Here is a 27,259-nt window from a genome sequence, read left to right as displayed (position 1 = left end):
ACTGACAGAACGCAGTTGATTAGGGTAAGCCAGAATATCCTGCCTTTGGGTGCAAAAGGTCAATTGCACGGACTGACAAGTTACCGGCAAGGCTTCTTTTTATCCCCTGTTATCTCTAAAAAGTGCATCTCTGGAGGCTGAGATGCTTCCTGGCCCTGTGCACAGAAGGTCCTCTAGAAACATTCTGTGGGCAGCGGCACCTGGGGGATGCTCTGCACCATTGGTGTCCTGGCCTCGGGAGTGTCCTTCAGAGGAGGGGGCCAGCACCCACCCCAGCAATGCCCGTGAGGCTTCCCTGCTACTCGAAACAGCTGGGGTTGGCCTAGGCCACATGAAAACCCCCAGTCCCATCCAGCAAGTCCTTCTAGCTGTGCTGAGACCAGACAGGGCCAGCAGCTTTGGGGTGGGGCAGCGGGGATAATTCCCATCCTGCGGGAGGGGACAGAAGGCAGCCACTTCTGCCTATAATTAACTATGAACAATGGCTGGGCAGACTGGTCAAGGAGGGACTCAGGAAGCAAGGAGGCCTGGCACACAGCAGGCGCACAATAAATAGTTGATGATTCATGGAGAGTCAGCTATCTTTAGATCTCCAGGCCTTTTTAGCCCCTGTGCCTCAGTTTGCTAAGCTGTAAAGTGGGCATAAGTATTGGTCAGATGGGGGCATAGGGTGTGCACCAGCCCACAGAACCCTCTGCCCTGCCAGCAAGCACCCCCTCTGTACCTCTGAGACACGTCCATGCTGCCTTAGCTGTTTTAGCGCCAGGAGCAGGGAACTCACCACCTTGAGTCTGAAACACAGCAGACACTGGTCCTGCCTTCAAAGAATTCACAATCTTGTGGGGGAAGCCCACAGGTCCCAGGCTCTGTGGGACCTCCGGACACCAAGAGGCTGACTCCCCTGGTCTTGCTAGAGGATGCTCCCAGCAGAAGGGCCAGTGTTCCACAGATAGGCCCTGGAGGAGCGGCCCCCACCGCAGCCTCTGTCCGGAGGCCTGGCTCACTGGTCTTCTGCGGGGACGAGCGACCCCCTGTGCTCAGGCTACTGCCCAGAGTTAGCAAATGCCGGGAGCCAGAGGCCAGGGCCCCCCAGTGGTGACCACCTAAAGGTGTGTCAGGGGCTGACTCCTGCCCTCCCCCGGCCGGGAGGGGGGGGGGCGGAGCCTGAGCACCCTGCCCCCAAAGAGAGGCTGTGCTAACCTGGAAGGGGAAGTGGTAGGAGGGCAGGCGACAGGCCAGACTGGCCAGAGGCCCCAGTCAGTGCAGGGGCTTCCTTAACTCTCAGCCCCGGGGAGGGGGAGACTCCTCCTCTGGGAACAGCTAGCCATTCCTGTCAGGCAGGTCAGAGGGGCCAGGGGCCAGAAGCCCACCTCTGGAGGTTTCCAGGCCTCCTCTCTGGCCTTTCCCAAAGCTGCTGACAGACTTGCTTCCCCCCTGGAGCTCGCGCGCTCGGAGGAATCCTCTCCTCACTTCCTGTGACCTCTACAGGGAAAATCCACCACCGGATGGCCGAGCAGCCTGGGCGGACCCCAGAAAGATGGCCTTGAGTCACCTGGGCCCTCATTGCTCTGACAGGCGTGAATGCGAGTAGCGGTGATTAGCTCTTACAGGAAAGGGTCGGATCTGTCATTTTCCTCTGCAAGTGCCAGGTGGGACTCTCGCTGACCGCCTCTCCTGGAAGCCAGAGAAAGGCCGGATCCTAATCCCGGGGCCAGACTAGGTTAGGTTTGCGGATTAGGAACGGGAAAACGGCCATGCATCCACTCAAGAATCCCACTTCTGGGAACTTATCCCAAGGAAACAATCCAACAGGAAAACCAAGCTGTGCACGAACATGTCCTACACAGGAGTTATTTATAATGGTACAACCCCGGAAATAACCCTCGTGTCCAGCAGGGGGGAGCGGCCAAGCACCCCAGCTGCTTAAATATCACTCAGTTATGAAATAGGGCAAATGGGGCTGGGGGGCTTGGACGTCCTGAATTCCTGAGGCCCCCTCCCCCCCCCCCACGGCCCTCCTTAAACAGACCGATGCCGGGATTCACCCATAGGCGGTGGGTCAGAATCTCCAGAAAAGGAATCTAGCTGACAAACGTCCCGTCCCATATGATCCTTATCACCAGGCAGGTGCTCATGCCAGGCAGGTGCTCATGGGTAAAGTTGCAACTTCAGCAATGCCTTTGTTTAAAACTTGTTAAGTCCTGGTTCTTGCATGCATGAAACGAGCTCAGCTCCAGGGTCTGCCCCTGGGGTGGTGACAGAGTTAGTGAGATCACGATGGCCCTGGCCCTGAGTGGGGCTGGGATCCCTGAGCAGCTGTCACCACTTACACAGCCTGTGTCTCCCTCTCCCCCTCCCCCTCCTCCTTGCCCCTCCTGGGGCCATGGCTCCCTTTCTCCCTGTCCTGTGACTGCCAAGGAATTTAAATCTGAGCACTCCACCCAGGGCCGCACAGGCTGGTTTGAGGACATGTAATGCCCCAGAGCTGTGGCAATGTTTCTGCAGGTGTCTCCACCGCCCTCCCCCTGGACCAGGAGGGGTGACTCCCGGTTCTGAAATTCCCATGTGCCGCCCCTCCCCAGCTCTCAGGCAAGGTCTCCACCTGCCTTCCTAGGAGGGTGCACCTGCCATGGGAGGGACGCACTACGGACCCCCCTAAATACACACTTGAACCTCAGCTTCTGTTGGTTGAAGGGGCATGAGGATTCCTGCCTGCCTAGTAGGCTTGCTGGGAGGGCAGGAGGAGAAAACCACCCAGACAGGGCTTTGTGAACTGGACAGACTGGGAATGTGGGGGCGGGGCAGGGCCTCCAGCAGGAGAGGTGGGTGAGGCCCAGAGGAGGAGGGTGAGGTGGGGGGTTTCCATCAGGGAGCACTCCTGCTGCTCCCCACCTCCCAGTGTGTTTCATGTGCCACTGCCCAGAGGTAGGTGTTTATGATTATTTAGATAAAGTATACGTACATTGTAAACAAAACAATGCATGCACTTAGGTAAAAAAATAAATCATATAACATTAAAACGTTCAGAAGGAACGGCACTCAGGTGGTTCTGAGTGGCACTCAGGTGGCTCAGTCGGTTAAGCGTCCAACATTTTGTTATGGCTCAGGTCACTATCTCGTGGTTCGTGAATTCCAGCCCCGAGTCCCTCTCTGCGCTGAGAGCTCAGAGCCTGTCTGGGATTCTGTCTCTCTCTGCCCCTCCCCCGCTCACTCTCTCTGTTTCTCTCTCAAAAGTAAATAAATAGGGGCGCCTGGGTGGCTCAGTTGGTTAAGTGTCCAACTTCCGATCAGGTCATGATCTCACGGGTGGTGGGTTCGAGCCCCACAATGGGCTCTGTGCTGACAGCTCAGAGTCTGGAGCCTGCTTCAGATTCTGTGTCTCCCTTTCTCTCTCTGCCCCTCCCCGGCTTGTGCTGTGTCTCTCAAAAATAAATAAGTGTTAAAAAAAATTTTAAAAAGAGTAAATAAATAAACTTTTAAAAATTCAAACGTTCAGAAGGAAATGAAACGGCTCCCTAGCCCTTCCTCTCCTTTCTTTCTCCCCGGAACAACCAGTTTTTACGTGTACTTGTTCCTTCTGGGTTTGGCCTCCGTGTTTCAGTAAGATGCTTCTGTGGCTGCCTCTCAATTTTTCAATTCTAGACATTTCTGTTGCCTTCCGGTCAGGACAAATGAGGCTTAGCTCTCTATAGCGATCCCACCCCCCCTCCCCTCCCTTGCATCCCGGGGAGGGCTCTATCCACTTCTTCCTTAACCGCCGGCAAGGATTTTATTAGGGTTGTGCAAATGTTAGTCCGTGAAAGTCACCAAGTGGTCAATGAGAGCCCCTTTTCTTACAGTTTTGTTTGTGCCCTGGGGTTAGTGCATTAAAGGAAAGAAGAAAGAAAGAAAGAAAGAAAGAAAGAAAGAAAGAAAGAAAGAAAGAGAGAAAGAAAGAAAGGAAGGAAGGAAGAAAAAAGAAACTTGCAAGGTATTTAAATGTATCTTCTTAATTTTTCCAGCTGCTTCACTCTGTTCCTAGAGACCCTGGAGGCAAATGCTCATGGATGTCTTATCTAGTCTTTGCCCCCGGCTCTTCCAGGCCGAGCGCTCCTTTCTCTGCTCTGGGGCCTCTGATAGCTGGGGGCTGGAGCCCAGCCAGCCTTGGGAAGGACCCTCCCTCCTGGGGTAGCTGTCCTGTCCCAGGGTCTGTTCTCAGGCATGTGCTCCAAAAACTTCCTGGAAGGTGCACAGCAGCGTGTTTTTTTTTTGTTTGTTTGTTTGTTTTTGCAACCTTGCATTTCTGAAAAAGTTTATATTCCCGTCTCATACTTGGCTGATTCTCTCTGTGGGCATTGAATCCAGGCAGGAAATCCTTTTCCCTCGGAGTTTTAAGGCAACTGATTTCTCCGTGGCCTTCTAGCTTTCAGCATTTCCAATGAGAAATCCAATGTCAGGCTTTTAAAATATTTTATTACTTTAAGAACACATGCCCAGAGTTTCAAAAATCAAGTAAAATTATAAGGTTCTAAAGAAAAAAAACCAAAAACCAAAAAACAAAATAACCTAGTCCCCTGCCTTGTGTCTCCACTCCTGATTTGTGCTTTCCAGATGCAACTAGATTCTTCTGTGACTCATCTCCAAATTTGCAAACACCACACACCGCTCTTCGGTGGCTCTCCAGGATCAGTGTTATTGCTGCCTTCCTTTTAGGGACCAGGAGGGTTGAGTCCACGTGTGCAGTTGACATTCCCTCCCCTGTCCTTCTAGTATGGCTATATCACAGGTTTCGGTCAATCAATATTGCTTATGTAATTTACTACGTACATAAACTTTATGGCCAGTGGAGCCACCTATGTCCTATGACTGCGTTTCCTTCCTTGTAGGACTTCTGGGTTTTCCTGGGGATTAATAATTGCCTCCTTGTTCAACTTGGTTTTCTTTGTGCTTATCACTAATACACCACCAACCTCTGACAAGAGCTCTAATGCTCCTTGTAAGACGGCCAAGCCCCCAGGGAATCTGTGAGCTGGGTCCCCTTGCTTGGCCAGCTCCTCCTGGGGTCCTCGTTCTCTGTTCCAGTCTGCACTGATTGCTGCTGGCTCCCAAGCCCCCACCTCTTCCCCCGCACAGTCACTTTGGGATTCCCGTTTCCTAACTTCATGTCTATGTGTCTTTTTACTTCTTGGTTTCATCCCTAGTTTTAGAGAAAGGTTGTCTGGGAAGCTTTTTTTTTCTTTCTTTCTTTCTTTCTTTCTTTCTTTCTTTCTTTCTTTCTTTCTTTCTTTCTTTCTTTCTTTCCTCGTCTTTTTTTTTAATCTGAAAATGTCATACCCTACCCTCACACTTGATGGTTTAGGTACTGAAGTATTTTCCTTCGGAACATTGAGGCTTTGCTCTGTGGTCTTCTAGCTTCTGGAGTTGCCTTGAGAATGTCAATGCTATTATGATTCCTGATCTTTTGTACGTGGCCTCCTCTGTCTGTCTCTTTCTGGATGCTTTTAGGATCTCCTCAATCTTGGTGTCCTGAAACTTTACAATCATGTGCCCAGTACAGTCTTTTTTTTTTTTTTTTTTTTTTTTAAATTCTGTGCTGGCCTTTTGTGTCCAGCAGTCCCACATAATTGTTTGGTGTTATGTCTCTAATGCTTTCCTTCCCTCCATTCTATCCCATTAGCTGGGGCACAAAGTATGGATGTGAAGTGAGCATGACAAAGACTGCAGAATCTCTAGCCCCCTTCCCTGTTGGACACAGCACATTTGAGGGTTATGTGGGGGAATTTGGATAATCTCAGAGAAATAGCTCTAGATTCAGACACTTGGTGGAGGGGCGTGCCCCCCAGAAATGGGGGGTATCTCCATCTGGCACGGCCTAATGGCAACGAGCAAAACCTTGATCTAACCCAGAGCTCCACAGCCCTGCCTGTTAGGCTCCCCGTATTCCGATCGAATTGGTGGGAGGTGGGGTCTGAGCACCTGCATTTTGCCAGCTTCTAAGTGATTTAACAAGTGCCCAGGACTGAGAGCCACTGGGCTACTCACTGGTCTTGTTTTATAGAGGCTGACCAGCTGTCTCATTAGGACTCTGACTTCTTGCAGGGGCTCTGAAATCTCAGGATTTTGCGGCGATGATTCTTTGTTGTAAAGACGTGTCCTGGTGTTGGGTCTTAGCCAGGCTGAGCCTCTCCTTCTTCTTTTTTAAACATGTTTTATTTATTGAAAGAGAGAGAGAGAGAACATGAGCGGAGGAGAGGGGCAGAGAGAGAGGGAGAAAGAGAGAATCCCAAGGAGGCTCTGTGCTGTCAGAGCAGAGCCCAACGTGGGGCTCGATCTCACGAACTGTGAGATCATGACCTGAGCTGAAACCAAGAGTCGGACGCTTAACCGGCTGAGCCCCCCAGACGCCCCCAGGCTCTTCTGGAGAGAGAGGGCATCGCTTCTGCTAGCTTTTCAGAGTCTCAAGATGCCCATCCCGTCTGGACTCTGGGGTATTCCCAGACCTTTCCGCTCTTTCCCCAGCAAAGCAGCATCCCGCCTACCTCACTGGGGGCTTAGGGTTCTTAGCCAAACTTGTGCATTTGAAATGATTCCATCCCCAGGTGAGATCCAGAGACTCAGAGAGGGCTGTGACTTGCTCAGAGCTATCTGCTCTGAGATACAGACTCTAAGTCTGGGCTTTTCTACTTAACCCAACTTTCTCCATCATCATCCATTCATTCAACAAACACTTACTGAGCTCCTAGGCTCTAGGCCAAGAGGGCCCTGAGAATATCCGTGATCAAAACGGGGGACCCGATGGTACGCTTGTTAGACTTACTCACGTCATGTCTTCTTGACAGTGGGCTCAACTGGGGGTGGGGGCGGGGGGAGTTACTGTTATTGCTGGTATTGTATCAGACAGGAAAGGCACGCTGGAGGGGGCTGGGAGGTCCAACCTGCAGCAGCAGAAGCCACATTAACAATTAAGGTCCTGACTTTTTTTTTTTTATTAAAAAAATTTTTTTTAACCTTTATTTATTTTTGAGACAGAGAGAGACAGAGCATGAATGGGGGAGGGTCAGAGAGAGAGGGAGACACAGAATCTGAAACAGGCTCCAGGCTCTGAGCTGTCAGCACAGCGCCTGACGCGGGGCTTGAACTCACGAACCGCGAGATCGTGACCTGAGCCGAAGTCGGACGCTTAACTGACTGAGCCACCCAGGCGCCCCTAAGGTCCTGACTTTTATTCCACATTCAGCACATGAAATATTCAGGCACCAAGGAGATTGGTCCCTGATCTCTACAGTGAGGAGCATTGCCGTTTGTAGACCCCGGGCAAGGGCAGCACCCAAGGCCTGGCCTGCAGGGCACTGGGGGGTTGTGGGGGCTGGGCAGGTGTACCCAGAGGTGTCTGACACGGATGGGTCAGCTGCAGACACCCAAAGAACACCACACCCTGAGGGTCCCAGAGAAGAAAGAGGTTTGTTCTCAACGAGTGTCCACTTGAGGGAAGCAGACAGAAACGATCCATCACAGGTGGGGCCACCAGCCTTCCCAGAGAACAGGGGTGATGGTCACAGGGATACACAGCCGGGCTCAAAGACCAAGCGTCTGGGGCCTGAAACTTATCACCTGCAGTAAACCCTGTAATTATCCTACAGTGTTGCATTGTACCTGTGCACGTGTGTGAAAGCATCAGTTTGATAAACAGAAACATTTCAAATAAGTCACAAGCGTGTCAACCTGCTGTACTCTTTCCTCTTCTTTTTTTTTTCTCCTAATATACTGGGCACCTAGAGTATGACATTTGGCCTGGGTTTCTCTTGGGCTCCGAGAACCCAAGAAAGTAGGTGTGGAAAGTGCACGAAGTTTCACCCACCAGAGTGATAACATTCTCTATACCCTGCTGGCTGGATTGTGAGTTAGCACCACCTCTTTGCATTTTTTTTAACTTTTTTTTTTTTTTTTTTTTTTTTTGAGAGACGGAGACAGAACATGAGCAGGGGAGGGGCAGAGAGAGAGGGAGACACAGGATCCGAAGCAGGCTCCAGGCTCCGAGCGGTCCGCACAGAGCCCGACGCGGGGCTTTAACCCACAAACCGTGAGATCGTGACCTGAGCCGAAGTCGGACGGTCAACCGACTGAGCCACCCAGGTGCCCCAGCACCATTTCTTTGGAAAGCAGTGCGGTATCTATCACCTAGCCAAGCCGAAGCTGGGTATGCCGTATGACCCAGCCATGCGGGGTCTTGGTATAGACCCAAACGGAGTTCATGTTCACATGCATCGGGACACATGTGCAAGAATGTCTATGGCAGCATTGCGGGTTCTAGCAGAAAACTAGAAGCAAATGTTCTTCAAGAGAAAAGTAAAAGTGATATATATACTCATGCACTGAATATTGGATGGAAGAGACTCTCGGCTCGGGGTGATTTTGCCCCCAGGAGCCATTTGGCAACGTCTGGGGGTACTTTGGGCTTTCACAGCCAGGGCTGGGGGTGCAGCGGGTAGAGACCAGGGAAGCTGGTAAAGGTCCTACGATGTACAAGACAGCCCTTCTCTGCCCCCACAACAAAGACATCCAGTCCAAGGAGTCACCTCCGCTGTGGCTGAGAAAGCCTGATACACGGCCATGTGAGTGAGTGAGCGAGGGCTACACGGGTCAAGGAAACCATGAGGGAGAAGCATACGCTGCTAGCAAACCCACGAAGTGCAACGTGGTTTCGATAAGGTCCACACGCATGAAAATCAGGCAGGCTATTGTAAGGGGGAGGCATAGCGCGCTGAAGGCACAGGAATAATCAACGCGACATTCAGAATTGTGGGCTCGGCAGGCAGCAGCCTGTGACCAAGAGGGGCCCTGGGGGCCTTCAAAAGTGGCGGGGGGCGGGGGGGGGGGTTGTGGCGCCGGGGTGGCTCTGTCGGTGAAGTGTCCGACTCTTGGTTTTGGCTCAGGTCATGATCTCACGGTTTGTGAGTTTGAGTCCCGTGTCAGGTTCTGCACTGACAGCAAGGAGACTACTTGGGATTCTCTCTCTCCTTCTCTCTCTGCCCCTCCCTCCCTCCCCCCCCCAAATAAATAAATAAACATTTAAAAATTGGCAGTAACTTCCAAAGCTGGGCAGTGGGCTGCCAGGTGTCTTCTGTGTCCCTGTTGTAATATAAAATAGTTCCCTTTTTTGTAACCTTTTAAAAAAAGACTTTGTTAAATTTGTTCTCAATGTTTATTTATTTATTTATTTTTAATTTTTTTTTTTAACGTTTATTTATTTTTGAGACAGAGAGAGACAGAGCATGAACGGGGGAGGGTCAGAGAGAGAGGGAGACACAGAATCTGAAACAGGCTCCAGGCTCCGAGCGGTCAGCACAGAGCCTGACGCGGGGCTCGAACTCACGGATAGTGAGATCGTGACCTGAGCTGAGGTCGGACGCTTAACTGACTGAGCCACCCAGGTGCCCCAATGTTTATTTATTTTTGAGAAAGAGAGAGAGAGAGAGAGACAGAGGATGAGCAAGGGAGGGGCAGAGAGAGAGGGAGACACAGAATCTGAAGCAGGCTCCAGGCTCTGAGCTGTCAGCACAGAGCCTGACATGGGGTTCGAACTCATGAACCGTGAAAGTCAGATGCTTAACCGACTGAGCCACCCAGGCGCCCCAAGAATAATATTTTTAAGTGTGTTGAGGTGAGAGGTAGTCCAGCTCCCCTGACTCAGTTTCCCTGATGGCTGAGCCTCCCTTCCTGCGTCGCTCCTCAGGTCAATGGTGTGAGGGGATGCCAGGTGCTGAGGGGGGGGAAGGGAATTTCAGTGGCTCTGGCTGGGAAGGGAGGGGTGTGGATGCAGACACCTCCCAATTGGTGTCTAAAGGGACCTTCACCCTGGGGACCGATGGGGATCCATCTGCCCCGGTCTCTGGCTGGCCTGGTTTTGCAGCTTCCCAGCCTCTGCTGACCCTCTCTGATCCGCGCCTCCCTCCACGCCTTCTGTCACGGGCTCTCTATCAAACAAAAGTCTGGCCATGTCTCTCCTCTGCTCCACGCCTTCTGGGCCTCCCACGGCCCTCAGGTTAACCTTGAGGCTTTTGCCTGGACATGGGGCCCCCTGGGCTTCAGCTCCACCCGTCGTCCCAGGGAGACATCAGAGGTTCTAGGCAGCTGTCCCTGCACCACTGGCTTCCTGCTCCGGAGGAAGGTGCACGTGAATGAGGCCACGTTCCCCTCACCCAGACCTCCCACAGCCGCCCTCCAGAGGCCAGTGTCAAAGCACTCTGACTGGTGGTCCCAGCTTCTGTGCCGTTGCCTCACCTGTAAATGTGGGAGTTGAGACACTGCATCACTAAACTCTCATGTTCCTGAGGTTCCGCATTTTCTGTGCGGCTCCCATCCTCAAAGGAAGCTGGTGGCCGCCCAGGGCCACACCCGGCATCCTTTGTGACCCAGTTTGCCAGGGGCAAGCGCTAGGTTCCTGGACAGCCCTTGTTTTATTGTACCTCAGTGTTGGCCTCTGAAAAATGGGTGCAAACGTCCTTATCAGAAGACTGCTCATCCAGAGGATGGGAAGAACGTATAGGGAGAGGAGGCATAGCTCACCTTTCCAGAGCTTTTGCAAGAGTTCTGCTAAGTGCCTGACACTCGTCCTGTGGGGAAGGGCTTGGGGGAGAAAACTGTGGCTCAAAGAAGGTAAAAGAGTGGCCTGAGGTCACCCAGCAAGTCAGCAACGGAGGCGCCGGGACGTGGAGCTAACAATCTGCAGTGACCTGTCGGCAGGAACAGCTGGACGGCTCTGACCCTGGCTGCCGTCCAGAGGCTTGGGGAGTCTCTGTGACTTGTGGAAGGCCTGCAGCGGGAGGAAGCGCCATGGTGGACGTGGTCCTGGCACAGGGCAGGCCCTCTGCATGCTAGGACCAGCGCCACAGTGAAAAGGATGCCCGAAGCATCTGGTCTGGTCTGCTCTCCTCTCCGAGAAGGGGCAACTGAGGGCAGTAGTCTGCTGGATACGGGACCCTCTTGGACTCAGATGGTCTTGGGTTCAAATCCCAGCTTGTTTGCTTGCCAGCTGTGTGACCTGGGACAAGTGACTTCACCTACGTGAGCCTCGGTTTCCCCTCTTGTAAAATGGGGATGCGGGCTCCCACATAACAGGGCTGCAGTTAGGACTACAATCCACGTACAGCCCTAGCAGTGCTGGTACATGGAAAGTGCTCACTAGGGGCGCCCGGGGGGCTCAGTCGGTTAAGTGTCTGACTCCAGCTCAGGTCATGATCTCACAGTCCATGAGTTCGAGCCCCGCGTTGAGCTTTGTGCTGACAGCTCAGAGCCTGGAGTCTGCTTTGGATTCTGTGTCTCCCTCTCTCTCTGCCCCTCCCCTGCTCATGCTCTATCTCTCTCTCTCACATTAAAAAAAAGTGCTCCCTTTATTGATAATAATTATGGTCATTTTTCCATGGGCCCTGATTTCTTAGGCATGGTGGCCTTTTCAGCCCTACGTGGTGCCTTCCCCTGTTTTGGGGTCCCCCAGGGTGGGCAGAGAAGAAACCCCAGAATCCGGCCCCAGACCCGTCAGCCACCATCACTTGTGCTGGCCTGCAGAAACACTCAGCCGCCACACAACCTTCCCCTGGCTGTCCCGGAGTCCTTGGGTGTCTACACGCCTCTGTACTCCGCCCATGAATTCACGCGGTGATCTGAGCTTCGTGGAGACAAGCAAGCCGACAGGAACCGACATTAAATCCTCAAAGAGCTAATGACCCCCTCTTATAGAGTGGTTATGATCATCACAGGAGGGCTGGCCTAGAGTCCTGGCTCATACTGAGTACAGGGTAAGTGGCCGGTCGTGGTGAGTATTATTCCTGTTGTTGCTGTTGCTAACTATCAGCCCCAGGGAGAGGCCACACACGCTTCTCCCCGCAGTTCACAGAGCCCTCCGAACCCTGGCTCCTAGCCTCACCTCCCTCTGACACCCCCCCTTTCGCAGCTCACCGTCACCTACTTCTGGGTTCATGACTTATGTTGTTCCCTCCCCTGGGACTATCCCAACCCCTCTCCTCCCTCCTCCAAAATCTGGCAAACTCCTACTCACTCTTCAAGATTCGACTCAGGGGGCCTGGTTGGCTCATTCCGTAGAGCCTAACCCAGGGTTGTGTAGATGATTGCATATACACATGCTTTTGTGTATAAATTCTTACCTAATTATTCTATGTGTGTTCAGTGAATCAATGAACAAAAAGTGGCCTTGGGGAAGTCATTTCCCTTCTGGGGCTCAGTTTCCTTATCTTCAAAACGAGGGGCTCAGATTCAATTGGTCATGTGCTGACGGGTCGTGCCTTCACTCAGCAAAAGCATAGCTCAAAGCTATGCTCCTTGGAGTCATCCTCTCCCCACCACCCCCTCCTGAATATCTACCTGGAGAGAGGGGTGGATGGATGGGGAATAAAGGACTGAATCTGGACCTCTCCAAGCACCTCCCCCCTTCCCTTCTCCACATATGGGCTAGAGTGAGCCTCTTAAAAGGTAAATCAGGTCATGTTGCCTGGTGCTAACCCCCCACTGCTTTCCCAGCTGCCCTAGAATCATGCATGATCTGGCCCCTCTGACCTCATCCCTCACCCCTTCCCTGGCCCATTCCCAGGCCCACTGGCCTTGCTTGGACAGGCCAGTAACAGGCCAACCCTAGGGCCTCTGGACTCCCTCTGCCTGGAGTGCCCTTCCCCCTTATCTTTGTCCTTTCTGCTCAGGTCCGGCTTAGATGCACCTCCGGAGAGGTCCTCCTTGACCACGGGATCTAAAGTAACTGATTACCACTTTCTGTGACAGCAGCTGGTCCTAATCCCTACCCAGCGCTTATTACAATCTCATGGTTATCTAGTGTTTATTATCTTCTCTCTAGTCCTCCCCACAGAGTGCAATGTCCCCCCAGAGGGCAGTGACCTCTGCTGTCGTGCCCCGAAGAACCACCTCCCCGCGGCCGGGGGGCGGGGGGGGGGGCGGGCAGGGAGGGCGTCTGACACAGGACTGGTGTGAGAAGGTGCTGGGTGCGCAGTTGTCCAACGAAGGGTTGAGCAACTGGAAACGGGGACATCAGCTGCTGCGCGGGCGCGCGCCGCAGGCCTTGGCGGCTCACAGTCGAGTGCGCGGGTTTTATCTCGTCGCGGGTCCCGGGGGAGGGACGCCCCCCTCCGACCAGCTAGCAGCAGGCGCGCCGTAAACACGCTACGGGGACGCGAGGATAAAGAGACAGACTCACGGGCTGGCGGAACACCCGGGTGTCGGGCGAGGCTACCGGTGGGGAGGGGGTTCTGTGGCAGGCTCGGCGACCCCCCCGCCCTGGCGTTAAGGCCCCATTGGGAGACCTTCCTCTCTCCTCTCACTGGTCTCCACCTCGGGAATTACGGACTTTGCCCTGAAGCCCGGGGTCTAGCGATCGGGTGGGCGGGGGAGTGGTGCTCTGAGCGCGTCTCCGGGCGGGGGGCAAGTTCCCGGTGCCCTCGCCCCCTCGGGGCAGCGAAGGGGGTACAGACCGTGCTCCGAGGCACGGCCGGCGAGGCCCCGGCCCTCTTGGGGCTCAGACGCAGGAGCCACAGCCCTGGGCTGGAGTGGAAACGCAGCCTCTGCAGGCTCCAGCAGGGGACAGGGGTGGAGATGGGGGCGGAGGAGTCGGGGGCTCGGAAGGGGACAAAGAGCCGCCCGGCCTCGGGGGAGAGCGACCTTCGAGTCAGAGTCCCATTGTTCGTCGTGTCTCCGACTACGCTGGACTCTGGTGCCCCCGGGAGGGAGAAGCGGAGCTGCCCTCCGCCTCTCGGGCATTTGTTTATTTGGGGCGGGGGAGGCCGGGCGGAGGACGCGGGCTTGGGAGGGGGCTCGGCGTCCATTTCCGCGCGTCTCCTTTAAGGAAAGCCCTGCCCTACCTTTCCCACCGTTCCCCTCCCCGCAGCCGTACCTGCATTTTAAAAGCGCCCTGTAGCCCGGGGATTGGCCGAGGCCGCGTCCTCCGGGCGCAGAAACTTGAACCTCCGGGAGGGGAGGGGGGTGGTGGAAGCCGGGTGGCTGGACTGTACCATCTCCTCGGCGTCCCCCGCGTGCGCCCCGCCCCTCCCACACACCCCCGGGGAGGCCCAATCGGATGGGCGGGAGGGCGGGACCGCGGCTCGAACGCGCCTCTGGCAGGGCGCCGGGCGGGCGGGCGCACGGCGCGGGGGGACGTCGGGGGCCGGGCGCGCCTCGGCCCGTCCCCTCGCTCCCCGCGGAGGCGGGGCCGGCAGGGGGCCCCGCCCCCTCCCCGCCCGGAGTGGGCGGGGCGGCCGGGGCTCCGGGAGCTGGGCCGGGGGCGGGCCTCCGCCTGCTTCGCCCGAACCCGGAGAGCGCCCGGCACGGCGGCCGCCGACGCAGCAGCGGTCCCAGCTCGCCGAGCCCCGAGCCCCCGCGGTTCACGGGCGGCCCGGGCGGACGCTGCGTGAGGGCGCGCGAGGTGGCGCGGGGCGGCCCGCACGCGCCCCCGGCCGCCCCCTGCCCGTGAGCGGACCGGCCCAGCGCAGCCCCGGCGCGGGGAGCGCCGGCCGGGCGAGGGCGCGGGCGATGCCGCGGTGACGGCCCCGCCATGGCGAAGCCCCCGGCGGCGGCGGCGGCGGCGGCGGCGGCGTCGGAGGAGCTGAGCCAGGTGCCGGACGAGGAGCTGCTGCGCTGGAGCAAGGAGGAGCTGGCGCGGCGGCTGCGGCGCGCGGAGGGCGAGAAGGTGGGCCTCATGCTGGAGCACGGCGGCCTGATGCGCGACGTGAACCGGCGGCTGCAGCAGCACCTGCTGGAGATCCGCGGCCTCAAGGACGTGAACCAGCGGCTGCAGGACGACAACCAGGAGCTCCGCGAGCTCTGCTGTTTCCTCGACGACGACCGGCAGAAGGGGCGCAAGCTGGCGCGCGAGTGGCAGCGCTTCGGGCGCCACGCGGCCGGCGCCGTGTGGCACGAGGTGGCCCGCTCGCAGCAGAAACTGCGCGAGCTCGAGGCGCGCCAGGAGGCCCTGCTGCGTGAGAACCTGGAGCTCAAGGAGCTGGTGCTGATGCTGGACGAGGAGCGCGCGGCGCTGGCGGGGGGTGCGGGCGGCGCGGGCGGCGCGGGCGGCGGCGGCGGCGGCGGCGCGGGCTCCCGAAGCTCCATCGACAGCCAGGCCAGCCTGAGCGGGCCGCTGGCGGGCGGCGCGGCGGGCGCGGGGGCCCGCGACGTGGGCGACGGCAGCAGCACGTCCAGCGCGGGCAGCGGAGGCAGCCCGGACCACCACCACCACGTCCCGCCCCCGCTGCTGCCCCCCGGGCCGCACAAGGCTCCCGACTGCAAGGCAGTAGCCACGCGCAGGTCCCTGGACGACCTGTCCGCGCCACCGCACCACCGAAGCATCCCCAACGGCCTGCACGGTAAGGACCGCGCGGGTCGGGTAGCGCGGGTCTCGGGCCCACGGCCCCTACCCCCAGGGTGGGTCGCCACTTCAGACTCCTCCTCCGGCTGGTATCCATACTCTGGGCTGGGGGGATGCCGCACCCACGCGCAGTGGGGCTTTGGGTGGTGTTTTTCTGGGCACGGGATGGAGGCGTGGCCCTGCCCAGCTTCCGAATGCGCGGCCCGGCCGGGCCGGGGTCCCAGCGGACCCCAGAAAAGTTTCCCTCCTGTGGAACTGTCAGTGTTGGTGCATGGCGCTGCAAGGCCGGCTAGGGACGCCTCATCCCAGCCTGGAAATCCTTGTCCAGGAGCGGGAAGTTTAGGGGGGGGGGGGCGGGGAGAAAGAAAAAGCCTCTTCCAGTACAGCTGAATTCCCCGTCTTATTTGGGGCAGCAGGCAACCCCAGACCTGGGCAGCGTCCACGTGCGTGCCCACCGGAATTGCAGCTGGGCTCCTCGCGCTGCCTTGGTGGCTGAGAAAGAGCCGGGCAGTGCGATGAGACTCCCAGGCAGCTGGGCCAGGGGCCCCCGGGGCTGAGAGCCTTTCTGGTGTGCCATCAGTCCTGGACTCAAGGAGGAGGGACCTTTCTGAACCCAGACTCTAAGGCTTTCCAGAGGGATATGTGCTTGGAATGGATCCTGGCTTTTCTCCTCTGCCTACCTCTGTGCCTTGATCTGTGGAATGGAGTTTTCCTCCCTCTTGTGGATCTGAGGTGGAGATAAAGCTCCCCCAAGGGATTTGTAAACTGTGGGTCGCCGTGCAGGAAGTGTAGTAGTGGTAGGTGGCCCGGGTGTGGGTGGAGGACCTTTGGCCTCCGGAAAGCTCAGCTACTGTCTTCCACGGTGGCCCGGTGGCTGCTGGGCCCCCAGCTTGAGCAGCGGCTTCTGTTCCCAGCGCTCTGATCTGTGGCTCTCCCTGTCTCCTCGTTCTTCCACATTTTTGGTGGCTTGGCTCCCAGTTGTGGTGGCATTGTGCTGCCTGAACTATTTGCCTGAAGGTGGAGATTAAACAGCCCTTTCTGGTTCTCTTTGAAGGCTTTCCTAGTTCAGAGAAAATGTGTCTGGGCTTTAAATGACTGTCCTTCCCCAGAGTAACGCCTGAGCGGAGGAGGGACGCTCCCTCTCTGGTTTGATGGGGGCCAAGTGGCCTCTGTGGGGTGTTGGGGTGGGCACTGGCCACATGGAGGTGGGGAGAGCTAGCACAGCACAGTTTTTCCTTTATTTACCTTCGGAGCCTGCCAGTTCAGAGCAGGACTGGGTTGAGAGGGATATTTTGTTACTGATTAGCAACTCAGGTTTCCCTTTGTAACTCTGTACCCACCCCCATTTCCCACCCCAGCCTGCTGCTTAAGGCCAGTGGGTGGTTTAATTTGTCGTGGTTTCTTGGGTCTAGGGACTCAGGAGTGCCAGCCTCTCTGGCCTTGCCGCCTTGGGCGCCTTGGGAGGGGCAGATTTCTGGGCCTCAGTTTCTCCCAAGTGCAGGGAGGGATCGCTGCAGCCGTGTGGCTGGGAAATGAAACGTTTTCTGGTTTTCAGCTGCGTCATCAATGACACTTGGGAGAGAGTGGCCCTGAGCACTCTGCACCGAAGTGCTGGGTGCTGCTGTGTGCTCGCAGGGAAGTTCTGTCCTGCTTTGGACACAGAGACGCGGCCCCTGCCTGGCTCAGTGTTCAGCCATAGCGGTGGATGATGCCCGAGCCGGGGACCAGGGGTTGCGTGGGAGCTGAGGTGTAGAGTTTCCTGCAGAGTCCCCCCCCCCCTTCCCCCCCAGCCCCCAAGTCCCAAGCTCTCTGGGAACAGGCGAGCCGCAGATCTTGTGGCAGGGCTCTGTGTTGGGTGAAACACAAATTCAGCAATACTTTCACTGACTTCAGTTGCAGACAGGTTGGTGTTTACTTTTGTCTCTTGAAGTTCTGCGTGGCCTTGAGATAAATTCTCCCAACAATGTGAATAGGATGCCTGGAAACAAGGAAAGTCCCTTCTCTTAAAAACTACTTTTCTGGGGGCTCCTGGGTGGCTCAGCTGGTTGAGCATCCGACTCTTAATTTCGGCTCAGGTCATGATCCCACCATTGTGAGATTGAGCAGGCTCTTTGCTGGCAGAGTGGAGCCTGCTTGGGATTCTCTTTCTCTCTCTCTCTCTGCTCCTCCCCTGCTCGCTCTCTATCTCTCTCTAAAAATAAATAAAGATAAACTGCCTTTCTGTGCTCGGATCTGTAGTTTTACGTGGGGGGGGGGGGCTGGAGGAGATGGGAAAGATAAAAAGCCTCAGTCTCGGTGGTGGAGACAGTGCGGTGGAGACTGGGCTTCTGCCTTACATACTTGGTCTCTGTTCATGCTCACGAGAACCCTGGGAAGCAGTATTAGCCCCATTTTCAGATGAGCAAGTGGAGGCTGAGAGAGGTTCTGAGCATTGTCTGGGAAAGCAGTGGAGATTGGAAGTGTCTTAGCACCAGTTACCTGGTGGGGGGAGGCTGCAGGGGGAGGTGTGGGTTGCCGGGCGGGGGTCGTCCGGGGCCGCTGGGGCTCGTCCATGGCTCAGGCCGAGTGAGGGCCGTCCTGCCAGGACTCTTAACAGACATTGTTGACTCGCGACCCTGGTTTGCTCTCGTTTGACATTCTGGGAAGTGTCACTTCCTTATCAGTGACCACAGAGCAGATGTTTGATAACCCTATTACCCGGAGGGGTCAGACTGTCTTCATTCGAATCTGCCTCCTCCTGGTCTCTGGGACAAGTTACTTAACTTCTCTGAGCCTCTCTCTGCTTTTCTGCAAAGCGGGGCAAAACCCAGAGCATCCCCTTTATCCACCGAGGTCGAGGGAGGTCAGGATCTGCACACAGTGAGTCTCTGTAGTTGTCAGAATCCTTGTGCTGCATATTTCTTCCCAGGCTCCTCATGAAAAAACAAAAGGGACCCCTTTGCAAACGGGCCTGCCAGGCAGACTTTGGTGTTCTCTTCAAAACTCTGCTGTTTAGACAGCTCGCCTGGACCTTTGAGACCATAGCACCTGCTCAGATGGGGACTGTGGCCCTGTAGTTACCTTGGAAGTAGCCGGGTGACTGCAGCCAGGGTCGGGGAGGGGGGGGATGCTCAGGAAGGCCACTGTGGCCCACCTGATTCCCAGCTGCCCTTGGCTGGGTGGAGCCTGGCAGCCCAGAATGCATATGCAAACAGGCCTTTCTCCCAGGTTGTTTTTGACCAAGGTCTGGGCTGTGCTGATTGAAGTCTGGACTGGAATGCTCTTTGCTGTACTCATGCGGGACAAATGAGGCAGGAGAACCCCAAACTCAAGAAAGTCACATTTGCCCCCTTGAACTGATAACTTTCAAGCAAAAGCATTTTCTTTTTTCTTTAAAAGAATTTTTTTAATATTTATTTTTGAGAGGGAGAGAGAGAGACAGAGAGTGAGTGGGGGGAGGGGCAGAGAGAGAGAGAGAGAGAGAGAGAGAGAGAGACAGACAGACAGAATCTGAAACAGGCTCCAGGTTCTGAGCTGTCGGCGCAGAGCCCCATGAGGGGCTTGAACTCGGGAACAGCTAGATCGTGACCTAGGCTGAAGTCAGACTGAGCCACCCAGGCGCCCTCAGACAAAAGCATTTTCAACAGTTTCCCTCCCACCCCTCCCCCACCCTTGCTTCCCCCCCTCCCCCCAAGTCCCTGTATCCACATCCTGCCCTCCCCAGGCACACCCTTGCCCATTCCCCTTTAACTAACCTAGGGAAATCAGGACCTCCGGCAGCCTTTGTATGGGCCCTGTTTACTTTTAAAAGTTTGGGTGAAAAATTTCAGCTTCTCAGAATAAGATGGATTTATTCTCCTGCTTGTGTTTTTTGTTGATTTCGAGGGAGGATGGAGGGAGGGTGGTCTGGACCTTGAAAAAAGGCCCTGAATAGGTCTTTTATTAGGGGCCTCCCAGCTCAGTACCTCCTGGGCAGGATCACTAAGAAGACGCTTTTCCTCAACCCAGCTAGGTCTGGGAGCAAAGGTCAGCGAAGACAATGGGGTGGGTTAGATTAGCCTTTCCCCCTCCCTCCCCAACCTGACCCTGACCTTCCATCTGGGGCCTTGGGGTGTCGGGCCCCCAGGGCCAGGCACAAAAGGAAGGCTGACCCTAAGAGGCTTATTGGTAGGTGACCCTGAGGAAGGCCAGGGCGTCCCCAGCACCTCACAGTTTACCAGAAAGACCTTCCCAGCCCTGACTCCATTATGCTCAGAGCCCCCAAATGGTCCCATATTGTAGATGGGGAAACTGAGGCTTGGAGAGGAGCGGTGACTTGCTCCAGGTCCCACACAACTGCTTGGGGGACCTAGGGTCCATGTTGGGTCTCCTGTGTCAGAGTCTGGGCCTGCCACTCTGTGTGTGCTGTCCCTTGGCCCGGGATGTTCTGTCTCTGTCGGGCTAGGAGAGACTCCCATGGGAGGCCCCACCAGCAATGGAAGGCCTCCAAGAGCTTGGTCCCTGGCAGATGGACACGGGGGGGGGGGGGGGGGGCAGCTCTAGAGCCTAGACCTGTGTAGCAAAGGTGTGGCACCTCTTCTGGGGAAGCCAGACCCGGTGCCTCATCCCTGCTCTCCTGTGTGCCTGTGTGAGCCAGCACGGCTCATGGAGATCCGTAAAACAGGGGGTGTGGGCACAGTGCAGGCTTCTCTTCGCGGGGAGTCCTTCCTTGCTTCTTGTGTTTTCATTCCCTCGCGTCTCTCCCAGGCTGGCTTCCCCTCTGCCGTGGTGACCCCACCAGACCCCCTCACCGTGGCCCGGCCTCTGAGCCCCTGGCACACAACTTGGGTTATAATATTGTCCCCAGAGCAGCATGATTAGCGAGGAAATCCTCTGCTGCTCGTAATCTGCCTTTTCCACCCGTGGGGATTTTCCACCCCATGCTTGTCAGTGTCATCAGCACAGAGAACAGGACGCCTGGGACCTTAGGCGAGTTCCGGAACCTTTGTGGGCCTCTGTTTTCTCATCTGCAAAGTGGGAGGCTGTTACCAGCCTTTGGGTTGACGGGAGCGGGGGGCACAGTGAGGCGTGTGAACTGTGTGATGTGACCGTCTTCCACCGGTTAGTCCCCCCCCCCCCCCCCCCCCCGGCTGCAGCACTCAGTGCCAGGTGAAGCCTCACCTTGCCACCTGCTCACTGAGCCCCTAAGCCTCAGTTTCCTCACCCGTCCTGAGGATGGTAACACCCTGGTCCCAGAGCTGGGCCTCCAAGGGTAGGTTCGGTGGCCTTCCACTGTCACCCGGACCCCTGCAGATTTGCCGCCTCGGGGTGGGGACGGGGGACCCCTGCCACGTGCTTGTGAGGACAGCCTTGTACCCGCCTCTTGTCAGAGCCAAGTGATCCCTTGCCTAGTTGGACAGAAGGGAGACAGCATTTCAGCAGGAATACGGCAGCATGAGGTCCGCAGGTGGGTCTGACCGCTGGTGCCGAGAGCCCGGGAGGAGCTGGGGTAGCCCTGGGCCTGGATGCCTCCTCCGGTGAACTGAAGGAACTGAAAAAAAGCCTTGGGGCCGGGTTGCTGCTGCTGTAAGGCAGGGAGGGCGGTCAGCCCAGGGGGTGCTGTGTCCAGCCTCTGGGGGAGGGAGCCCCACGGTTGCAGCCATCCAGCCTTTGGCGCCCACGGAGAAAAGGACCGAGAGGTCCAGGAGGACCCCGGTGGCTCTGGAGGTGGGCGGCTCCCCAGCGGGGGAGGTGTGCGGGCCACAGCCTGGAAACCGGGTAAAGGGCGTTCCTGACCCCACTGCAGCAGGATACCCCCGACAGCTCTGGGGATGCGGTTGTGTGAGTGGAGAACAGCGGGTAGAGAAGAGTGGAGAATATTTGGGAGGCAGAAGGGCGGGGCCGGGTTGTTGAGAGAGTTTGCCCTTCAAGCAGGAAGGACGACACGGGCACACGCTTATTGAGTGGTTACTCTGAGTTATGGGTGCCACGCACGCGGGGATTCATGTGGGCTGGCTCGGGGCGTGGCGATTCCGTCACATTCATCCGGTGGCTGTCATGGCCGGGCTGGGGACAGCAAGGGAGGAAGCCTGGAGCCTCCGAGGTGGCCGTGGTGATAGTGGCCACAGGAGAGAACCTTCCCTGCAGGTTCTCAGACCCTCAGACCGGGCGGGTCTGCTCCAAAGCAAGGCTTTGGCCCAGCCCCTGTCTTCCTCCTTGTGACTTCTAGGGTCAGGCAGTCCTGAGCTGGTGGGGGCCTGCCCTCTCTTGGCTGTGGCCTTGTTCCGAATCCGCTCACGGAATAGGCACAGCCCACTGCCACTCTCTGCCCACGCCTACAACCTGGGTGCCCAGGAGCCGTGCAGGGATGATTCTGGCATTTCAGAGCTGGGAAGCAGGCAGTTCTGTCTTCCTGGAGCTGGATGACAAGGGCGCCCAGGTGCCATCGTCAAACGCTTGGTGACACAACAAGCTTGTCTGCTAAAGGGATGGGATGCTCCTTTGATGGTGAAAAGTCAGGAATGGTCCCCCTCCTGGTAAGCGCCTAGAACTTGCTGCTGTCACACATTCCCCTGCTACTGTCCCGTGCCCGCGTGGGTTGCCAGGGGCAGGTGGGTGGAGGGCTCTGGGGCAGGTTTGGAGCTGGGTCACCCAGTAGTGGTGGATGCCTGCTCTTGAACGAGTCCCTGTAATGGTCTCCAGCTCTCCGGGGAGCAGGGCAGAAAGCTCAGGAGTTTTATTGATTTGCCTGTAAATGTTCTTGGGCTCGCCCTGTGCGTGGTGTTTGAACAGGGGGTGTGGAGCACTGTGGATTCTCTATTTTTTATCTATTAAACTATTCAACAATTTTTAAAAGTGTTTTTATTAAAAGCTTTTTTTTAATGTTTATTTTTGAGAGAGAGAGAGAGAGATGGAGCGTGAGTGGGGGAGGGGCAGAGAGAGAGGGAGACACAGAATCCAAAGCAGGCTCCAGGCTCCAGGCTCCGAGCTGTCAGCACAGTGCCCGATGCGGGGCTCGAACACATGAACTGTGAGATCATGATCTGAGCCAAAGTCGGACGCTTGACTGATTGAGCCACCCAGGTGCCCTCCCAATTTTTTTTTAATGTTTACTTATTTTGGGGGGAGAGAGAGAGACTGAGAGTGGGGGAGGAGCAGAGAGGGAGACACAGATTCCCAAGCAGGCTCCAGGCTCTGACCTGTCAGCACAGACCCCCGCGTGGGGCTCAAACCCACCAACCGCGAGATCATGACCTGAGCTGAAGTCAGACGCTTAACCGACTGAGCCACCCAGGCGCCCCTGTGTATTCTTTAAGTGGGGAGCAGGAGAAAGGGAGGGGATGTTGCTGTGTAAAGGTTTGTTAAGTGGACCACTAACAGATAACTCTGGGTCCCCTAGGGAAAGCCCATCAGAAAAGGTCACAGCTGGAACTGCCTACAGCCTGAAGAAAAACCCAACCCAGGGATTTGGGGAGGGGAGTGCAGGTGCAGTGGGAGGGGCTTCACAGATCCCACCTGCCCCAGCTTGTCCACTACCCAACCCCCAGCCCTGCCCTCCCCAGTCACCCCCCACCCCCCTGAACCAGATGTGCCTGGGCTCCAGGTGTTCCTTCTGCCAAGCCTAGACTCTTCCCTGGTCTCTTCTGCTTGTACTAACCTGCTGCACCTTTGGGGCTCAGCTTAGCTCCTGATCTTAGCCACCCCCTCCGCTGAGCTGCTGGCACCCCGAAGGGGTTGAAAGCCCAGGCGCTTCTGGGACTGAAAGGGGCACGATGAAAAGATCACATCAGGCAGAGAGGGCCACCTGGGCACGTGTGGCCGGGCAGGTTCCAAGGCCTTGTGGACTGGAGCTCCTGCCTCCCCCCATGCCCACACCTGACCCCGTACGACTTGCCACACCCTCTCTGAGCCTTTTCCTCAGCAAAGCTGGTTCCCAGTGGGGCCCAGCAGACCTTCTCCTTGCTGTGGGAGCCGGGAGGCTCTTAGCACCATGCCAGGCGTGTGTAAGTTCCACTCAAAAGACAGTTTTGGAACCTGCCCCTCTGTGCCAAGGCTGTGAGTCAAGAGGACCAGGGTCCTGGCCACGCAGGCTCTGAGATAGACAGATGATGGACTGGGGGCCCCAGCTCTGTGTGGCCGAGCCCTGGGGCGGGTCCCCTTTCCCTTCCAGCTCTCTGCCAGTGCCTTAGGACTCCCGGCAGTTTGTCAGAGGTTTCCGGCTTTCCCAGGCACGGCATTTCCTCCGCCCTGAGATACCATCAGTCGCAGATGCCCTGTGCACTTAACAACGGCTTTTGTAGGGAGGGGAAGACCCTACAGTGAACGCACACATTCGCTCTAGGAAGCACCCCACATTGTAACAGAAACGGGAAGGTGCTCGTCTTTGAGTTCAGGAAATAGCAAATGGCAAAGGCCTCCGGCTGATGGGGAAGCTGGAAGGAAAGGGCCACAGACCCCCGTCATCAGTGGCCCCGTCAGCTGACGTGCTCCCCACATCTGGGGATTTGGGGGCACAATGTGCCACCCGGCACCGTTCTGTGCCTCGGACCACACAGACACAATCAGCGGCTTCCGCCCACTTCTGACCCCACTGTGTGCAAGTGACAGCCTTCTCTCCAGGCCCTCATTTTCTCATTTGAAAGATGGGGGGCTTGGGTGGACTGTGCTGAGGGTCCCAGAGACCCTAGCCTTCTCCAGCCCCCTGACTCAGTTTCTACAATGGACAGAGGCACAAGGGAAGGGCCTCCTGCCTGTCTTCGGTCGTCTTGGTGGTTTTGTGGTTGGTGCTCAGCTTGGGGCAAGTCTCACAGTTGAGCACCTGGGGTGACAGAGGTGCCCTGTCCAGCACTGGTTGAGGCTGAGACTCCTGCCCGGCCAGCCTGTTTTCGAGCAGGGCCGATGGGATTACCTCCCTTTGCCATCCGATCTCCTCTTCTGAGGCTAGCTAACGGGTTTGGCGCTGGGAGACCATGCTGGGTCCCAGTGCCCCGGTGTGGGGTTGGCTCGGGACACGGTGAGGTTTCCTTGTGGGGCAGTCCTGTCTCTGCCTGGTCCACAGCCTCCTCCCCGCACTGGCATGCCATGGGTGCTCCGTGTACATCGGGAGAGGACTGGGGGTGGGAGGAGGCACCTCACAATGTGACCCTCTTGTTGCTTTAAATGTACTTTGGCCACCTGCCCCTCCCCCCAGCCTCCCCATTTGCTCCATTTGGCACCAAATGGCCTTCAGTTACTTTAGGAAAAAAAAAAAAAAATCAACCCTCCCCCCTGAGGGTGGGGGCTCGCATACTCTCCCTTCCCTGTCTCCCTTAACAATTACCAAAAAATACACGCTTTTACCGGTGGTTCCTAACCGTGGCTGCGTATTAGGTATCCCTCGGGGAACTTTAAACAATGCCGGTGCCTGGACCTGCCCCCAGGGATGGGCCCAGTTGGTTCTGGAGGCTTCGGCGGTTGGGCAGGCTTCCCTGGGCATTCTGCTGGGCAGCCGGAGCCCTGTGGGAAGCTCAGGAGAAAAGCCACTGGGCCTGCTGGGGCCGCCCAAGCTTAAGATGGCCTGTCAGCAGGTGGGCGGGGGGCAGCCGCTGCCCCATGCTGGGGCGGCTGGGGCAGCTGGGGGGTCGCAGAGCCCGGCCGATTGGGGTGGGGAGGCTGGTGTCAGCTCCTGTTAGCAGGAAGGGAGAGAGAGGCCTGCTTGTGTCTCCCCTTGCTGACCTTTGCTGTGTGGATGCCCTGGGTGGCAGCGGGGGGTGGGGGGGGGGAGCTGCCTGGCAGGAGCGGGAAACTGGGTTTGAAGCTGGATGTGCATTTCCAGCCCTGGATGCACTGGACTTGCTCCCCTCCTCCTGTATCGGGCTGCCAGGCGTGGCCTTCAGCACCCCCACTGTGGGGTGCTGGCCCACCCCCGATGGGCTTGGGGGCCTTTTTAGGCTGCATTCAAGGGGACAGATGCAGGCAAGGCCTTGTGGCACTGACACCACCTCTATGGAGAAGCGTCGACCCATTTCCAAAAATAGCCCATCCCCTGTCAGGGGAAGCGTCTCTTTGTCTCCCCAAATCAGTCTTTCCGTCTCCCGGGCTGTAAGGCAATAAGGAGGCACGCTCTTGTCTTGGAATCAGAGGCTCCCGGAGCACCCGCCCCCCGCCCCCCACAAGGGCCTGATTGTGTACGGGCCCTGAATGTGCCCGCCTGTCACCGAGCGAGCGCGGCACCGGCTCCTCTGCCTAATGAGCCCGCTCTGGGAGTGGCCCTTTGTGGTGGGTTCCGGCTGCCTGTGCCAGAGCTCTCAGAAGGCTCCATTTCCCGGCTGCCCAGCGTCCCTCGTAGCTGCGGGGACAATGGGACGCTCCCTGCCTGCCCTTTCTCCTTTTTTCTGTCTTTTCCGTATTTTCTGGAGTGTGCACACCCCACTTTTATACCTGGACAGCAAATTGAACGGTGACTTTGTCCCTGTCTCAGCGCCGTCTGTCCTGGCTGGCCGGGACGCCCTCCTCTCTCCCTCCTTTCCCAGCCCCTCCTGTGGGACCTCCCTGCACCATTGTCTCCTTCCTCTTGTGCTCCTTCCCCTGCAAACGGGCTCATGTTTCCTAGTCCAAAGCAGTGAACAAAATCCTCTCCCTTCTGTCATCCTGCCCGCCCCCCCTCCACCCCAGCCCCAGGCCGGCCTGCCTCCTCCCCACCCCCCACTGGCTGCTTCTTGGTCCCCGGCAGGCCTGCCCCTGGAAAGGTGACTCTGGCTTTGCCCAGCGGCCTCTTGTCCTGATGTGTGGGTGGTGTTTGATGCCCACTCTGGGCTTGTTTTCTAGAACAGGGTGGGCTGCATACCTCCATCTTCTCTGATAGGAGCTTCTGGCTCTCCAACCCCACCTGTGCTGCGCTAAGCCCCCTAGTCTCTCTGTCACCTCTTGCTGCTGTCTTGAGCCCGGGCTTCCAGTGGCCTACCAGTCACCATCCCATCGACTCTGTTCTTTGGGTTTGGGTCCCTTCCTCCCTCACCTGTGTGCCCGTAGCCTCTGCCTCACTGGTGGCCACCCTGCTCCAAGGTTTCCTGGCTCGAGCCCCGAGCCGCACTGGCCACAAGTGACTGCTTCAGTTCCATTTAATTAAGATTAAGTACCATGGAAAGTTTCAGTTCCTGAGTCACATTAGCCCCCTTGCAAGTGCCTTGCACCTGTTGACAATGCAGAAAAGGAATCTTTCTGTCATTCTAGAGACTTCTCTTGGGCGGTGCTGATTCAGACAGCTCCTCGCTGGGCCGTATAACTTTTCACTTGGCCCCAGAAGGAAGCACTGATGCTTGGGCGTGGTGTTGGGGCTCCCTCCTGTCCCCCCTCTGCATCCTTCAGGGATACAGTGGGCTCTCAGGGCTGCCGCTGGCAGGATTGCTCTTTCCTACCTCCTGTACCCGCCCAAATCCTGCCCTTCCTCTGAGGCTTGGGGCAGCCCCCGGAGGTGGCCAGTCATGGGATGTGTGACCAGCTGCTCTTGTCTACTTGGAATCCTTGAGCCAGGATCCTGGTGGTGGCCCTACAGCCCTGGAAGCCACCGCAGCTGGTGGCCTTATGCATGGGTTCACATGCGTGTGCAGGAAACCCAAGCTCCGAGAGGCCACACGGCTCCAGGAGGCTCTAGGGGTCTCCCTGCAGAGCCCAGTCACCAGCTTCTTATCCTCAAAATGAGGCCAAGAGGCCTGCAGGATCAGAAAACAAAGAAAATGGCTTTTAAAACAGTGGAGTGGAGTGGGGCGGGGCCGGGCAGGGTGGCAGCGTGGAATGGACTTAGGCCAGCCGCTGTTCCCTCCTGTCCCCTCCCCTCCATCTAGGGAGCTTTCTGGAGAGGCTGCTCACCTGCCCGGGCTTGGTTAACCAAATTTGAGCCGTTGATTCCCACGGCTGTGGCCATGGCCGTGGCCGTGGCTGTGGCAGGTAGCAGGCCGCCTCATC

General features: G+C 57.1%; 1 protein-coding gene across 3 annotated transcripts in view; it reads left to right on the top strand.

The window, feature by feature from the left end:
• Positions 1-14,534: 14,534 nt before the first annotated feature.
• The window catches only part of CCDC85C (coiled-coil domain containing 85C), a 78,349-nt gene continuing 65,624 nt past the window's right edge, over positions 14,535-27,259 (top strand). For all 3 annotated transcript variants that reach the window (XM_042990510.1, XM_042990509.1, XM_042990508.1), the window contains exon 1: positions 14,535-15,356. In XM_042990510.1, coding sequence (XP_042846444.1) covers positions 14,549-15,356 — 808 coding nt within the window. In that variant the 5' untranslated portion in view covers positions 14,535-14,548. The remainder of the gene's footprint in view (positions 15,357-27,259) is intronic.

This window comes from Panthera tigris, chromosome B3 (genome assembly GCF_018350195.1).
Source record: "Panthera tigris isolate Pti1 chromosome B3, P.tigris_Pti1_mat1.1, whole genome shotgun sequence".
Classification (NCBI taxonomy): Eukaryota; Metazoa; Chordata; class Mammalia; order Carnivora; family Felidae; genus Panthera; species Panthera tigris.
This window is presented reverse-complemented; position numbering and strand designations above follow the sequence as displayed.